Here is a 17,338-nt window from a genome sequence, read left to right on the forward strand (position 1 = left end):
TGTGATTTTTTTTGCTTTTGAGTTATTTACTTGAATTGATTGCCATTAGTGACATCATGCTGCTCATCAATCTGGCTAACTGGAAGGTCCGTTACATGGATGTTTATACATACATATTGTCTAGACCAGGGCCCTCTATGTTTTTATCATTCAAAACTCCAAATGGAGTTAGAAGGAGCCATTCATCTTTAGTCTTTGCCTGTAAATAGTTTAGTTTTGTGCACCGTACTCATCATCTGCATGCTCTGTTCTTTCATATGAAAGCAGCACCACGAATGAAAATTTCAATGAGGAGTCGGTCAACAACATTCTAAGATAGCAATTATACGACCCAAAAACGTAGAAATAAAAACATTATTGGCCGAATAATGAGTTGATGAAAGGTCCATCAAAAACGTTCATTTCAATTGAAGATCAAAGATACATCGGTTGCACCCGGTACATATTCCACTACTTCATCTACTCGCACTTAGAATACTGAAACCAAGCTCTGAACGTAATCTACCACTTGAAGGCATGAGTTCCCTGTTGCAAGTTTGAAAGCCTTCATCGCTCCGGTTGTAGCTCGATCATACGTAACCAGATCTTGTCCAGCTCTGACCTGCCTTTTGACAAACAGAAATAAACCATCCCAGAATACAAAGATTAAATCCATAAATTGTGGCAGATTTTTGATTGTAAATTGCGCAGTCCAATTCCAAGTAGGCATTTGTGTACCGGATTCTTTCTCCATTACCCAAAGATCATACTTACGTTCAACATGGGTTAAAAATGCAACTGAATTTTCCCACGTAAAGAGACGTTGGCCATAAAAAAGACTGTAACGAGGCGGCATTGGCATGTTATGGATTACCTCATCATGCAGATTGAAGGAGAAAACAAAAGGAACACCCTTAGTCCTTGCCAAGCAATACACCACACCATTCGAAGAAATTGAAGAGCCTGGTTCAAAGTTATAATCGCCTGGTGGAATACAGTTTTTAACTTCTCTCCATGACTTCTCACTTCGGGTGAAGACTTGGGTTAGGTATGTAAACCTTCCATCAGCATCACGATCCTTGCTGTGGGAAATCCTCACGACTTTGAAATCAGTATTATACTTACCATTGTCGTTAATGAATCCGAAACCTAACAGTGGAGCATCAGAAGTCTCCTTCCTACCCTTAAAAGACAATGGTTTAGGAAGATACCTATGCTGTCTTGTTGCTGGGTTCCACACGACGATTATCTCCTTTGGAGTGTTAAGAGGATAAAGGCAGACTAGACCATTGCTAGATCCCGCAATAAGTATCAACCTATCATAAGAGTCTTGCTGGACACGTTCAGGCAGATCTAATCCCTCCAAATGTGTGTCTTTGCCAAGCAATGAAATCCCATGGTGCTTGGGATATTTAGCAAATCTACTTCCGGAACTGTGACCGTAGAGTAAACAGAGATTCGGAGGATTCAATCGTTGAAGGCATTTTTGGTGAATTGCAATGAAACGAGAGCTTTTTATGAGAGCAGACCACTCTTGCGACACACACATAAACCTAACTAAAGATTTGATAGGTAACTGTGAGAGGATTTCTATTACAAGGTCTTGATTGTCGGCCAAAGAAGAGGATACCTTTACTACTTCGCCTGCCTCCATTCCCATGGAAAAGAAGTCCAATCCAGTTTTAGTCTATTGGGTGTCTCTAGGTAAACAGGTCCTTTATATAAAGATTCAATCCCTATTCCTACTTTATATAAAGATTCAATCCCTATTCCTACTTGCAGCACAAGTAAAGGAAAATCTTAACTGTATTAAGTAATCCAAATTCTTGTGGAAAGAAAAACACAAATTACTCGATCAAACACCTAAACCTGTCCTAGGATCTATAGGGTAGTAGATTTTACTTTAACAAATTTAGTGTACTGTTCTTGGACGGCCAAGTCCATCAATGTCACAAAGATAGCTAGCTAGGCAGATGCCGTATATTAGAAGCAGAGCTGTTCAAACATCTTTTAGCCATTATATATTTTTCCCTATGAATGTGATGAATAGTTCACTAGTCAGAAGTATTGCATCAGTAGCTTCCGATTAATAAATTGGATATCTCGAAACCGAATCTGTTATAAAAAAGAACAAGAAAGCAAAAGCAATTCATTCCTCCCATAAGCAAGGGATATTATAGGAGCTTGACATGGATGGCATATTTGGAGGCGCCATAAGGGCACCGATGATAATCCGAAACATGCATGTGAGACGTTATAAAGAGGAGTACTAATCGTGCACAATGTCAAATTACTTGTAATTTATTCAAATCAACAGATAATCCAGAGAATTTTCAAAAAAAAAAAGAAAAAAGAACCACATAACCCAGAGAATATTCCACATTCGGAGAATCAATATGGATCAATAGGGAAGAGATGTAACACTTCAAAAGAAGCTGATCATGTAGTATTTGACATTAAGGCTCCAAGAGATGTATTGCAGCCTCAACTCCAGCAGCACCTGTGCAATAACTGTTTCGCATAAACTGCTTACAACACTTGTAGCCCCATTGGTGACCTTTCCACCACGAACCCCACACACAAGTATGATTGTTGATACTGACATCTTCTGCATATTTGCTCCTCGGAACCGCTTCTTCCTTGCCCTTGATGATCCTCCCAGATCGATCGTATTCAACATCTCTTTCGCTCTGTCCCAGTAGAAGCTCCTTAGGAAGTTCTTCTCCACTAGCTGCATTGCCATACTTTTCTAGAATGGTGCAATTCGTCTGTGAAGTCAATCTCTCCTTAATCGCCTTATAATTTTTATAAAGAAACTCAGCTTGGGATGGAGCTGCTTGCATGTGAACATCTTGTCCCCTCTCAAATGCTTCCAAAGCATGAATGTTCATCTGCCCGAACTCCAGAGCTTGACCAGTGTTTCTCCATACATTATCTCCCACGTAAAACTGCTCGTTCGGATCTGCATCTGGATTAGGGTTTTCACGCATGGACCGGCTTTTCGGATCATAATGCGCAGAGTTGACATCAAGATTCCGAAGATATTTTGCTGTGTCCTCACGAATACGCAAGTTTCTGACAGTTCCAGTGCTTCCACCACCCGTTGTGCGCACACGCTTCTCGACCTTTGCGAAGTCTGTTTGCTTGCTCTCATCAGCCTTGGCTTCATCTACCCTGATATCATCAGTCTCATCTTCTAATTTCTGGATTCGTTCTTCCTTCAAGTATTTGTTTCGAGCTTCCTGATGTAATTCATATCTCTTAATAACATGGGCATAGCTTGATGGATTATATCCATTCCACCGGTCCCGCTTTTCATCATAGCTGAGAAGTGCAAGAGTCTCTATCATCTCATCGGGAGCAATGTACTTGCCAGTCCATTTTGCTCCAACTTTCCTCGTTCTTTCGGTACATGACTTGGCATCATGTTTCATGGATCCACAGTTCGTACATGCACCCTTCCTATATGTAAGGGCCTGGAATAGCTTCGCACCTCTGTCATACTGTGATTTCTTCTTGCCATTCACATTTGATTCGGGCTTTCTTTGATGCTCTAGACTAGGTCCCTCCTCGGTTTTGATATACCAAGGTGTATCAGCCACATATTTGGGTATATGAGGATTGATCTCCTTTCCATTCTTATCGACTTCAGCAGGGACAAGCCCAGCCTTACGCGCTTCTTCCAATTCAATGTTCTTGCGATGCTCTTGCCTGGATTTAAATGGAGCCACTAACGATTTGTCAATTATATGCCGATTTGTCGACACCATAGCAAATTGTATGAGACCAGAAATAATCACAACCAATTAACTCGTCTTCAGTTTTATTGTTCTCCATTCCATCATTATAAGGAACACAATAAATATACCAAACTAGGAAGATAAAAATCACCTAGAACTAGAAAACATAACCTAACTAGGATTAGGAAACATAATCAAAACCAGAGACGGGAAAACTAATCAAGCTAGATATGAAAATTAAATTAAGAATTGTCTTGTTAATCTCATTATTCATATGAGAAATCACTTGTCAAAAGAAAAGAAGTGTTACTCTAGACTGCAATCTAAAAACGATCACAGAGTATTACTTGCTGGTATTTTTTTTTTTTTGAAACAATACAAGTTCTTTCCAACTGAAGTTTAACAATACTAGTTCTTTCCTGCTACATCACAAATCATAATCAACCAGATACACAGCCATTGCAACCAAATACTGAAACAAATCAGTCAAATACTCCAATGCAAAGTTTAACTTAAAAAAAAACAGAGAGACTAATTCATAAGAAAAGTCCAGCCAACAGAAACCATATAATCACACATCTATTTAATTCTCGTTACCCATATTTTGGTCGTCCGTGCAAAAACTCCAACAAGCAAGCCCTAATGAGAAAATTGATTAAGAGAAAGAACCCTAGCTCTGTCGAGTCGTGAATTATGATCAAGGATATGTTGCGTCACCAAAAACGACAGACTATAATTTGAAACCGACTGTTTATTGGGCTTTTACAGTTTGTTTTAGATCTGGGTCCAAACAAACCTTAAATTCCAGACCAAAAAGAAAAAGGAAACACCAGACATGCAAAGTGGGCCTGTAAAGAACTGGGTATTGTCCGTGTTTTAATGGTAAAAAATTTCTTTGAATTGACCTTAATCACCTCATTGGTCTATAACAGAGACGAGGTTTCTGATGTAAAGCTTTATTTTCAAAGAGAAAAGTTATGATTATAATCATCAACGGTGTCTGGATGGATACTTAGGGGACTTTCAGAATGATACTTAAACTTACAAAGTTATCAATGTGATACCTGGACTTATTTTTTCGTATCAACGTCATACCTACGACCAATTTCCGTCACGGAGCCGTTAAATTTTGCACGTGCCACTTAATGGAGACAAAAAGACCGATTTACTCTCAAAAGTTTTTTTTTCTTTTCTTTTCTTTCTTTCTTTATTCTTCTTCTTCTTCTTTTTCAGTTTCTTTATTCTCTCCTTCTCTCCCTGCCAACACCACCGCTTTTCGAGAACCCACCATCGAATATGCAGGAAGAAAAATGGGGGAGAGCCACAACAACCTCCACCACCGCGCAACAACATCGTCCTCCGCTGCTTCTCGATTGGGTTTAGGGATAAGGACTGCTTCTTCCTCCACTGCCAGCGAAATCGTGGAGGCTTAAGGCCACATTCTAAGGGCCACCGGACGGAAGGACCGCCACAGCAAGGTCTGTACAACCAAAAGCCCCACAGACCGCCGCGTCTGCCTCGCCGCCCACACCGCCATTCAATTCTACGACGTGCAAGACTGGCTAGGATACGACTGGCTCAGCAAGGCCGTCGATTAGCTCATCAAGAAATCCAAGGCCACAATCGACAAGCTCGACGAGCTGCCGCTGTGGAACCGGAACTCAATTTCTATTCAGACAACATCTTCTCCGACAATGCCGATATTCGCTGCACAGGACAAGCAAAACGCGAGCGTCCATTTCTCGATGGTGGAGGCTCCGAGTTCTTTGTCTACTAATAGGCGAGGCGCAATGGTGGCTAGCAGTAGAGTGGCAAAGTTGGTGAATCAGAACAGCTCGAATTTTCTGCAGGTGAGGATGGTGTGGAGGCCGAAGTTGTTAATCTTTGTCTGCCTACAATTGCCTCTGATCAAAGTTGGGATAGAGGTCGAAGTTGTCGGCTAGACCGATGAAGTTGTAGGTGAGGATGGTGTGCAGGTGGTGTTGCATGCCAGGAACGACGGAGAGGATGGCGGGGTGGGATTGGAGCTGTGATTTGAGAGTGGAGGGCTGGCGGGGTCTGAGTTTCTGATCAATGGTGTATAAAAGGGGGTCGGAGGAGAGAACGAGAGTGGTGGTGGCTAAATCGGCGGCGGCGGCGGGGATGAACTTGGAGTGAACGGCGAAGCCTCAGTGCACAATTTCAATTTGCTGTAGGATTTGAAGTGAGGGGAACCAGAAACATGTGCAATGCATGAAGGTGGATTGAGAAGCAGCGGCGGTGTTTGATCGGTGATCGACAGTGGGAATCAGACAAGCAAGATGATTTGAATCTTGATGATTCAAATCAGGGGAAGAAGAAACCAAAAAAGAAGAAGAATAAAGAAAGAAATAAAGAAAGAAAGAAAAGAACAGGAAAAAAAAAAAACTTTTGCGGGTAAATCGGTCTTTTTGTCTTCATTAAGTGACTCACGTGCATCGCACGTGCAAAATTTAACGGCTCCGTGACGGAAATTGGTCGTAAGTACGACGTTGATACGAAAAAATGAGTGAATGTATCACATTGATAACTTTGTAAGTTCAGGTATAATTCTGAAAGTCTCATAAGTGTCCAAACAACGTTGGTGAATTTTTCCCTAATTCATAAGCTCAGTAAACATAAGACTTTTCTTCTCTCAAGAAAAACAATGAGACCTTTCACGTAGTCTTGGTCCCATGGGGAAGTCGCGTGAAATACTTAATCGAGATGATGAAGCTTCTTTAGAAAATCGATGCATGAATCATCCATTCTACCTTTGAGCTGTATTTAAACTTGAGAAATGGGAGAAAAATTTATCCGATTAATTATTGATTACTATTATATTTAAGAATGGCCGATATTGCTGTTGAAATGGCTGCTTCTAACTCACAGCCATCGGGTAATCAACCTTCTAGGTCAAGATACGATCTGACGTATAAGCGAGGACGAGACTCGGAAAGTGACGTAAGAAATACCATGTTGGTGGTGGCTGCCCTAATTACAGCCGCAACCTTTGCAGCCGGCATGAACCCACCTGGGTTTGGCAAGAAGATAACGTTTCTCATAAACAGTATTCGGGTAAGTTGATTTTAGGTACTCAAAGCGTTACTACATACCGAGTGTTCTTCTTGTTGAACTCGACAGCTTTTTCATCGGCTACACTTGTAATAAACTACCTTGTGTGGAACTTTCCATATTCTCCGAAGATATGGGGTGCTCTGGGTTGTATGGCGGCAGCCTACGGTGCTTCGGTTGCCGCAGTATGTCCTCCCGGAGATCATTTCTACCGCGGTTGCCATAGCCTTTCCCTATATGTTGACGATTATTGCTGATTTGTGGAACAAATGGCGCAAGGGTTAGCAGCCCGGACGAATAGACGCGTATGAAAAAAAAAATTCAAAATAAGTACTTGGAAGATAGGTATGTTTTGTAACAATATGTATTGATCCCATGCGCTGTGTTTTAACTTTAAGCAGAAGAATGTTGTAAAATTTTTAAAAGGCTGGCCTTGATGTACATTGTTGTCTTGTACTTATGAATTTAAGGTGAATAAGGAGCCAATTTACGTGGATTACAGTCTTTAACTACTCGATCTCCATGAATTTGCGGTACTTGGGGTGAAGCTAGAGGTGTTTCTTTGGGTGAGAGAGAGTGCAAAAGAAAATGTAGACTGAGTGCAGAGGGAATCGAAACCCTATCTTCTTGATTTTTTTTCTCTTTTTTTTGGTGATAAGGGAAGAAAGAGAGAGAAAGAAAGAGAGAGTGAAGAGGTTGGGCCATGCCAGAACAATGGGGTGCCCAGAGTATTTGTCGCATGATGCCGTGGCGCGTGAGCTGGTAGTACTAGGCTACGGTAACTGTACGTTATGAAATATCTCATCATGCAGATTGAATGAGAAAACGCTGTATGATCAGCCCATGTCGAATAGCTAGGCAACCAAATTGTTCCATACAAAGAGTTTGCCAACACTGATAGTACTAGATTGCGGTAACTGTATGTTATGAAATATCTCATCATGCAGATTGAATGAGAAAACGCTGTATCCCATATTGACCCCCGTCCTAGTCCATGCCAAGGAGGCAAGGAATACAACACTCCATTCAAAGTAGTGGAAGACGGTTTATAAAACATATAACGTGATGGGTTACACTCTTTAACTACTCTCCATGATTTTGCACTTTGGGTGAAGACTTGGGTTACATAACCAAGTAAAGCAAGTCTTATATCACCTTTGCTTCTTGAAATCCTCACCACTTTGTAATCGGTACTATTCATGCCATGGTCCTTAATGAACCCAAAACCTACAAGTGGTTCGGTCAGCTTATCCCACTCAAAAGACAATGGCTTAGGAAGTTTCCTGTATTGCTCTGTTACTGGGTTCCATGCGATGATTGACTCATGAAGGCAGACTACCATTACTAGATCCCACAATATATATCTTCTCAACCGAATCATCGAGGACAGATGCCGTTAACTCTAGTCTCGAAAGTGTGTCGACTTTTCTGCCAAGCAATGAGAACTCATGATGATGATTGATATGAGCATAATTATGCGATATTAATAACGTTAATCTCTATACTTTCTTTGTTAGTTTAGTGTATTTTCTCGTTATTTATGTTGTTTACTTGTTTTATAGGTATTTTGAGCAAAGAAGGAGAAAAGAAGTAAAAGAGGGATTGAAAGGCAAAATCAGCAAATCTGCCTGTGCAGATCAGTCAAGTTCGACAGATCACTGAGACCATCTCAGAATGATTCAGAGGATGATCTTTCTATTGATGGAAAGCTTCGAATGTCTAGTTTCCAGATCTTTTTACGGCTTGTCAATATCATTTTTCTAGAAGAAGTTATGGCCAATTTAGTACAAGAAGGTCAGGCTGCGAGTGAATCTGAGGTTGGACGGGAATTTATGTTTCGAAGCCCAAAGACGATTTTGTGCTTCATATTCCGACTTATGATGGACAAACGGCACGATATGAATGGTTGTAATAAGTCATCAAGTTCAAGAGCCAACATGAAAACTCCACCTAAGCACGTGAACCCTAATTCTTTTAGGTTTTGGATTTCCTAGACAACAAGAAAGACGAAGGCAACCTCTAAGCATATAAAAGGAGATCAATCTGCGGCAGCTCCTCTCTTGTCTTCTCTCTTCCTCCCCTTCTTTGTATTGTTTTCTTATATATTGAACTAACTCTTTAGTTAGGGGTTGTTGGAGCCCCAAATCATGATTGTAAATTTATTATGACTTTCAATTAGTTTTGTTTATCTATTGGATGAGAACCTAATTTCTATCTTCACATTGATGACTCATTTGCATATTTTCTTTGGTGCGCAACTTAGATTGCATGTTTAGGATTCTATTGCTATGAATGATCATTGCATGTGCCTTGCTTCGAGGGCTCCGTTGAGAGTTCTAGAGTAGTAAATCGTCTATAAGACGAGTGATTAGGTTCCTAGATTAATTGAGACGCGTCGTACTCATGATGTCTTGTGATGTCTAGTTTTTCTTAATCTTAATGATTTCTATGTGTTAAATCTAGAGTTGCGTCAACCTAGGTTGCATTTTAGGAAATATGTTAGGTGTAGAGCGTCTCTCACCTAGCATACAAGTAAGGAAAAACAATAGGTTAATTCAGGTGTTGGATTAACTTGAGTATCTTCATCCATAGATTTAGGTTGAACATGATTAGTTTACTTGATTGATTGGTGGTGGATGCAATTCCTCTAACTTATTTTATCTTTGATTTTCAAAACCCTGAATCAAGTCTTTTTATTTTCGGAGTAATTTAGTGTTTCGTTTTTATTTAATGAGTTCGTCAAACAAACCACCTTAAAAAATTATCAAACTTTGTCAGTCGTTAGTTTGTCGTGTCTAGAGTCTGTCTGTAAATTTTCGTGACATTTAGAGTAGTTTAGAGTCGTCTGCCAGTCAAATCTTCCTAACTGAACAGTTTAGGATTTCTTTTGTTTTGAGTCTTTAGATTAGTGATTAGACCACAATCTCTTGCGGGAACGATCCCTACTTACCTATACTATTTTTGAGATTCCTGTAGGGTTAAATTATAGACATTTTTGTGCATCTATTTAGGTGTATAGAAATAGCCTATCAATGATGTCCAGGCTGCTATCCTCTCACAGCCGGCAGCCCTCTATCCTCTCATCAAACCCAATAATTATAAGTAGATCCCTCTTTCCTTCATCTACTACTACTACGATAAGGCCTTCTGCAACTCTTTCATCAAAACCTATCATCAAGTCCAATGCTCTAAGAGGATTGACCACATGGTCAAAGAAAAAAGTTTGAGCAACATGTTCTGTGGCATTGATGATCAGTTTGGGTTTTGGCCATGGTTTGAATAACAGCAATTCAATTGATGATCAGCAGTCAACCCCAAATCCCCAATTCTGTGCCAACCAATTCCGTCCCATCAATTGAATCTCAACCAATCCCAGAAAGAAATTTATCAACCACCAAAACGGCAAAACTCATAAGGATGAGTAAAGAAATTAATAAAGACTAGAGAAAAAAATTTGAACCGAAGTGGAACTGGAGTTGAAGTAAAATGAAGAAAGGCACAGATTTGGTTCAGAAGAAAGACACGGAGGTTGAAGATTAGAAGAGAGAGAAAATACCTTCATCGGTGGAGAGGATGTAGGATGTTGTCCTGCATGTATGTATTGATTCACTACGTGGCATTATTCTAGACCATTATATATTGATTTTACACGTGTCATTACGTTGTTGAAAGTTTAGGTAGGTTTGGCAGATTAAGAGGTCTGGGAGAGGATCCCCTCCCATTATCTTTTGTACTAGTTCACACTACTATACTAATCTAGTATTTGCTTAGACTGGAACTAGGCTCTCCACGTAATTTACCACTTGACGGCAATAGTAAACAGTTTCTGGTCCGAAAAGCATTCTCTCTCTCTATTTGCAAGGTCATACGTACACAGGTATTTGGATTCTAGTACTGCTTTTTGTTAAAAATAAATTGATCATTCCAAACTCCACAGGGATGTCCATAATACCATCCATAATTAAAGGTTTAATTGTAACTTGTTTAGTCCAATTCCAGTTCGCTGGCATTTGTGTATTATCTCTAGATTCTGCTGTCATCACCCAAACATCATACTGGGGAATATGATAGGTCCATGTCGAATAGGCAACCAAATTATTCCATACAGATCGAGTGTCTGCCAACACATATATTAGACTGCGGTAACTGTATGTTATGAAATACCTCATCATGCAGATTGAATGAGAAAACGATCCATCCCATCCTATTCCATGCCAAGGAATACAACATTTCATTCAAAGTAATGGAAGACGGTTGATAAAACAGATAACCTGATGCGTTACGGTCTTTAACTACTCTCCATGAGTTTGCATTTCGGGTGAAGACTTGGGTTACATAACCAAGTCTTCCTTGACCTTTGCTTCGTGAAATCCTCGCCACTTTGTAATCGGTACTATTGATGCCATGGTCCCGAATGAATCCAAAACCTACAAGTGGTTCGAACATCTTATTCTCCTCTTCAAAAGACAACGGCTTGGGAAGTTTCTTATGTTGCTTTGTTACTGGGTTCCATACGACGATTAACTCCGTTTGAATTCCATCTCCAAGAAGATGAAGGCACACTAAACCATTACCAGGTCCCACAATATATATCTTCTCAAACGACTCATCCAGGACAAATGCAGGTAGCTCTAGTCTCGAAAGTGTGTCGAATTTTCTGCCAAGCAATGAGAACTGATGATGAAGATGTCCACTTTCAACATTCTGACCGTAGAGTAACAAAGATTGGGAAGGTAATTTCGGTTGATCTTCAGAATATACTCTTGGTTTAGGAGAGCAAACCACTCTTTTGATACGCATCTAAACCTAACTAGAGATTTGACAGGTAATTTTGAGAGGATTTCTCTTACGAGATCGATTCTCGGCCACAGAAGATGGTACTATTACTTGTTTGCTGGTAAAAGAATCTCTCCTTTTTACTAGTTTGCTTAATCCGATTCCCATTCTCTTGGAAAACAGAGTCGGAATTTCGATTTCACAGATTGGGGAGGCACTTAAATTGAAGAGAAGAATATATAACCAGGGCATGTCTTTTGTATAAGTTTCAGTATATATTCCAACCTGAACAAGTCAACAATATCTAGTACTCCAAATTGCAGTGCGAAGGGAACACACGAATTCTAGTAGGCAAGGGATTCTTATCCTCTTGATTTTAATTGATTATTCTATTTTATGAGTAGTGTGCTACACAAGGAAACGGCACATATACAAGTAGGAAACCAGTCCTATCTTCTTCATGCTTGAGAAGTTTATGAACCGAAAAAATGGTCAAGTCAGTTACATTGTGCTCCTAAGAAATAAACAAAATTAAACTAGGCTATAATTTCTGTTTGTGACCTGAATGCCGCAGTCGGAACCCATCATGATTTTGCAGAATCGAACTGACAACATCTTTCACAAACCCATAAAAGCAATCTCGGCAGGCCTTACGCATCAAATTTGATTTATGTGGCAGCTGAAGCTGCTCGGTGTGGCAGCATACTAAGCTTGGGAAGGAATACACGGCGGACTTGTGATGATGTTCTAAACCACATGCGGCCAAGACGGTATGTGTGGCAGCCCTTGCAATTTGTTTAAATGCATCAACTCCTAAGCGCTGGTCTTTGCTTAGAAGCTTCAAGTTCATCTTGACAAGAGACTGGATCTCACTTTTGGTTTCATCGTCAACTTTTCTTGCTCTGCTTTCCACACAGACCTCTTCTAAGTTTCCGGAAGAAGATGTACTGAGCTCGGGTTTGCCACAATAAGAATTAGAAGTTCCTTCCATCATTGAAGAAGCAGAACCGTTTTGTTCGGTAATCATACCTAGTGCAGCTTGATTTTTCTGTAATGAAGCTGACCTATTTATGTTCCTAGGAAATGGAGGTATAAATAATCCTGGTGAAGAATTACTACATGAAATGCCCAGGATTGACTCTACAGCCTCCTGAGTTGTGACCCTAGACTGCCTTTCCTTACCTTTGTAGACCTTCTCCATTCCTGGTCTTCCCTGATTCAGAGCTCCAAGTTGCTGGCTTTTCACTGTATCGAAACTTGAATTCACATTACTTGCTTCTTCTGAAGCATTTGCTTTCCTAGAAGGAAGCTTTAGGGCACTGCTGGTGTTTTCGTGAACATGTTGTTTCAACTTTGCCCTATAAATCATTTCCCATGCCTTGTCAATATCATGCGAACCACAACCAACTTGATTTTGCTGCTGCTGACAACCTGTGAAAGACGAGGATTGTGGTTGACCTGATATATCAGGACATGGATTTGGTTCCTTAGAAGCACTTGTTCTGCAAGAAGGAAGTTTCGAGAACTGCAACAACTGAACCCCACTGCTGTTCTTTTTATGTACACACTGTTTTGACTTTGCCTTTTCCAGCATTTTCCATGCCTTTTCAATATCATGGGGGTCACAACCATCTCGATTTTCTAGTTGCTGACGAGTTGGAGAAGATGAAGATTCTGTTTGGCCCGATCTTTCATGAGACATTACACCATTTTTATGTTCTTGACTACTGCTGCAGCTAGCTTTCAATTTCGATGAACTGGCAGGGAAGCTCAATGCGCCACTCCGGAAGCCATTCCAATTCTCACGAAGTGTGTGTATGCGAGTCTGCACATTTCGACACCTATCCAATGTTCTTGCTGCCGATTCAGCTGATATACCGGCCACCCTTGGTGGCGCTTTTGCTGGCCTAGCAACTTGAGGAGCAACCGAACACTGATTTGGATTTGGAGTGATTCTTATAGGTCTTTCAACAGCTGAGCTATTTGATTCTCTTACAATATCACATACCGAGACACAAGGCACAGGCACAGCTTCTGTTGGGATCATACCACATTCATCATTGCCACCATTCACATTAGCAAGCTCAGGCCTAGAAGCAATGCAGTCATTGCAAAACCAATCACCTTCAGGCACAGTATAACCAAGCCCAACACAGTAAGTATGAGCCGCTCCGTCACAAAGATCACAGAGCAACATAAAATGATCATCTGCCATAGAGCTACACACATTACACGCAACTTCTTCATAAGCATCAACATGCCCACTTTTATTCCCCTGCAGATTAAAATTGAACACTCTAAGCTAACCATAAACCCAATTCAGCAAACACAAAAAAAAACCATTACAGTAAACATAATTACAAAAAAGCACAAACCCAATATAGCAATCAAAAAACCCAAATCAGAAACATAATTTATTCATACCAAAATTGATACTGACCTGATCTCGAACCGGGACCTTAACGACGCGCTCATGGACAAAGACGCCGACTTTCGGCGGTCGACGGATGGTGTTGAACCGCCGCCGGCACATTGGGCACCGTGACTCGGTCTTGGCCCATTCTTTGATGCACAAGAAGCAGAAGTAGTGGTCGCAGCAGTCGATTTTGCCTCGGGCGGCTTTGCCGTCGTCCAAGAAGCAAATAGCGCAGCGTTCGGGCGGTGAATCATCGGTTTCCGGTGGGGTTTCGGGTTGATTTGGATCCGATTGGGATTCGATTTGGGGATTTAGGGTTTTCAGGCGTTTGTTTGGGGGAGGGGCCGAGTCGTCTGTTTCACGCGCCATTGGGAGCTCAGTCATTCTCTCTCTCTCTTCCTGCGCCAAAATCCAAATTGAGATTTGATATATAACCAATGAGCTGGGCCCAAAATTTTATGGCCCTATGAATTGGGTCTTGCGTTATCTGAATAAACTATTGTTGCGTTTTCAAATCTTTTATGTTTACAGACCAGCAGATTTGAGGGATCTAGGTTGATTAAACACCAAAATTCGTGCGTCTGTGGTGCAGTGATTAGTCCGGCTACGCTGGGATATACTGCATGAGGGCGGGGGCGGACGCACATAGGGACGAGTGGGGGCTATTGCCCCCAGTGGATTATTTTCATTTGCTCAGCAGCTTTATATATATGTTATGTTCATCGGTTTTTGCCCCCAGAGGAAGAGGAATATGCTGCTGCTGTCCCATGACTATTGAGTAATCTGCTGCCTCATAAGTCACAATAATTAAACTAAGGAAACCTACATGTGTAAATGTATGCAAGCGTTCGGCTTTGTATGCAAACATTCCCTTGGTGGGTCAAAAGTCTGCAGCTGTAGGACTACAATAAAAAAAGTAAAAAACTCATGCATTTGAGTTTTCTTTGTGGGACGTTATTGTGGGACTATGAAACATCTGGAGGCACAAGGCTGATTTTATATCTTCTATTGTTGGGGGAGTAGAGCAGATGCCTCTTCTAATAATTCAAGTTGCTTGAAGCTTATTTTGAGCTGTGAATTAGCCTTTATTCGAGTTATTTTTAACAGAATTTTTAGTTCTCTACATTGTATTTTATTTGTGAGAAAAATTTTGGCCACGTGCCTCTTTCTCTATTGTTCTTTTTTCGTTTATTTTTAATAAAATTTCGAGTTAAGGGGTAATTTTTCCCTTAACTCACTTATCCCAAAAAAAAAATGTCTGCAGGTCTTTCTCTCCTTAATTTTATATTTCTAATTTATAAGAGTTTGATTTTATCTGTTAGAAAGTTGGAATATGTATTCATTGAAACCATTATCGATCAATATCAAAAGATTGAAAAATTATGTTTCATTCATTGTAGTATTTTATATTTGTTTGTTCAACCTTTTTTTTTTCCCCATTCACAAAAATTTCTGCGTCCGCCACTATATGAGGGTGTGTGTGGTTACTACTGTCGTCCAAACCTCAAAAAACAAAAAAAATTATGTTTACATAGTTATTTCCAAAGTTTACCCCAAAAAAATAAATAGAGTTATTTCCAAAGCTGCAATTCCTATGGTAAACAGGATACAACCAAACCACAATAACAATCTCAAGCTAAAAATTTGATTAGGAAAGCCCAATTTTACTCAATACACAAAATAAGCTAATTTTTGTTCATCCCAAAATAAGGTGAATCTCATTTGACGCTCTATTTCAACATAGATGAGTTTGACTATTAGCGGCAATTTGTGTATTATTGAAAAAAATGAGGATATAATATGTATCCTAGTTTTTTTTTTTTTTTTTTAGAGAATTGTCAACTCATTGCATTGATCAGCAAAATTACACATACTGATCCATCCCTGTAGGACTGTCAAAAGAGTCACTATCTAAGTAATTCAACATTTTTAAAGATCATGAAGCTCAGCCAAAATCTACCCTAAAATGTCCTAGAAAATCAAAAGGCCAAGACATTCCAAGTATTTTTGGCGACAAATCTCAGAGAGAACCTACGAATTCATTCCCCATAGGAGAATAAATTCTTACAGAAAAATAATTAAAAGTAAAAAAATTTCATCCAAACAGCCCAGTTCTCCCATATACCAATCAAAAGCCCAAAAGAATGGGAAACCCTAGCACTAGGCCCAGACGGTTCCAAGCCTAACTGGACCTGCTAAGGCCACCCAAATCAAGTACGACAACACACTAGACCACCTCCAGTCGACTACACCAGACGGGGAGGTCATCCACCACTGGTCGTCACCTCTCCCAGCAGCAGCCAACCCTGCTCCAGCATTGATCAGAGTTGCATCTGTTAGCCCGGCCACGTAAGCCTCCTTGTATGGCGACCAGTCATCAGCCACCGTCACCGCCCAACCGCCTGACACAAAATGAAATCCCGAGGAGGCAAACCTCCCCCCGGTGCTCCACTCCGCAACCCAACGAGCCAAACCTTCCCAAACATCCCAGGTCAAGAAAGACCAAAAACCATTGCCACTACCGTGAAAAGCCACCTGAGACAGAAGCTCTTCATTGCCCCTAATTTTGAGAATCCGACGACGGGGAACCCCGCCATCCTCAATCCCCCCTAGACGAGAATGAAACCCCATCTCCTCTAACCCAATTTGTAGAACCACCACCAAGAGGCCACGACCTCCACCTTCCTAAACTTGTATATATTTTTCTTTCATTGCATAATATGCATCCTAGTTGACATATTTTAGATGTATATTGAAAAGAATATATGGGTGAGTTTTTCCTACTATTTCTTTTAGAAATTGGGTGTACAATGAATTTTTTCAAAAAAAATATAATGTTAATATTAAAGGGTGTGATTGAGGTAGGTAAAGTCTTCTCTTGGTTGGCGCTATTTCTCCAAACATCCGTTGGTCGTTGTCTTATACATATTTAAAGTGACATATGAATCGACTTTCCTTCTCTTATTTGTTAGACGGATTTGCATGTTTCAATTTTATATCGTAAGAAATTAAGGGATGAGTTCGACGCATTCTAGATGGACATCAACTTGACGGGATTAAGCTTAGTCAAACCTTAAGCGGGATGTTTGTTGTTGTTTTCTTATTTTCTAATGAACCACTTTGGCCCCTAGCATAACACATCAACAATTTTTTTTCTTTTTTAAAGGGGATGTCAAAACAAAATTTTCTTTTTTAAAAAAGAGATGTCAATAAGCTAAAATACTCTGACCATGAGTGGATAATGTATAAATTGTGTAGGTACAAGGTTTACACTTGATGTGTTGGCATCCCAATACAAAGCACTGAAGAAGCCTACAAAGTTCATCAAAGCTGATCTTGGAGAATTTCAGGTAAT

General features: G+C 40.3%; 3 protein-coding genes across 5 annotated transcripts; all 3 read right to left on the bottom strand.

Moving 5' to 3' along the window:
• Positions 1 to 124: 124 nt before the first annotated feature.
• Positions 125 to 1,653, bottom strand: LOC112177279 (putative F-box protein At1g47790). 3 transcript variants are annotated; one of them, XR_005803248.1, is made up of 2 exons: positions 1,191 to 1,653; positions 125 to 1,080 (listed from the first exon to the last, which is right to left on the bottom strand). XR_005803248.1 is itself a non-coding variant. In XM_040510752.1 (2 exons), the coding sequence occupies exons 1-2, from the start codon at positions 1,637 to 1,639 to the stop codon at positions 470 to 472; spliced, it is 1,041 nt and encodes a 346-aa protein (XP_040366686.1). In that variant the 5' UTR covers positions 1,640 to 1,653; the 3' UTR covers positions 125 to 469. The 3 variants fall into 3 exon arrangements, 2 of the variants coding, with proteins under 2 accessions (XP_040366686.1, XP_040366687.1); XM_040510752.1 differs by having other exon boundaries at positions 125 to 1,061; XM_040510753.1 differs by having other exon boundaries at positions 125 to 601; positions 854 to 1,653.
• A 782-nt stretch (positions 1,654 to 2,435) lies between these two features.
• LOC112177281 (pre-mRNA-splicing factor SLU7-A) lies at positions 2,436 to 4,327 on the bottom strand. The gene is made up of 2 exons (XM_024315582.2): positions 4,317 to 4,327; positions 2,436 to 3,709 (listed from the first exon to the last, which is right to left on the bottom strand). Exons 1-2 carry the CDS (start codon positions 4,318 to 4,320, stop codon positions 2,436 to 2,438), a joined length of 1,278 nt encoding a protein of 425 aa, XP_024171350.2. The 5' UTR covers positions 4,321 to 4,327.
• A 7,610-nt stretch (positions 4,328 to 11,937) lies between these two features.
• Positions 11,938 to 14,386, bottom strand: LOC112179484. The gene is made up of 2 exons (XM_024317901.2): positions 14,008 to 14,386; positions 11,938 to 13,842 (listed from the first exon to the last, which is right to left on the bottom strand). The coding sequence occupies exons 1-2, from the start codon at positions 14,365 to 14,367 to the stop codon at positions 12,109 to 12,111; spliced, it is 2,094 nt and encodes a 697-aa protein (XP_024173669.1). The 5' UTR covers positions 14,368 to 14,386; the 3' UTR covers positions 11,938 to 12,108.
• Positions 14,387 to 17,338: the final 2,952 nt, after the last annotated feature.

Source organism: Rosa chinensis, chromosome 7 (genome assembly GCF_002994745.2).
Source record: "Rosa chinensis cultivar Old Blush chromosome 7, RchiOBHm-V2, whole genome shotgun sequence".
Taxonomy (NCBI): Eukaryota; Viridiplantae; Streptophyta; class Magnoliopsida; order Rosales; family Rosaceae; genus Rosa; species Rosa chinensis.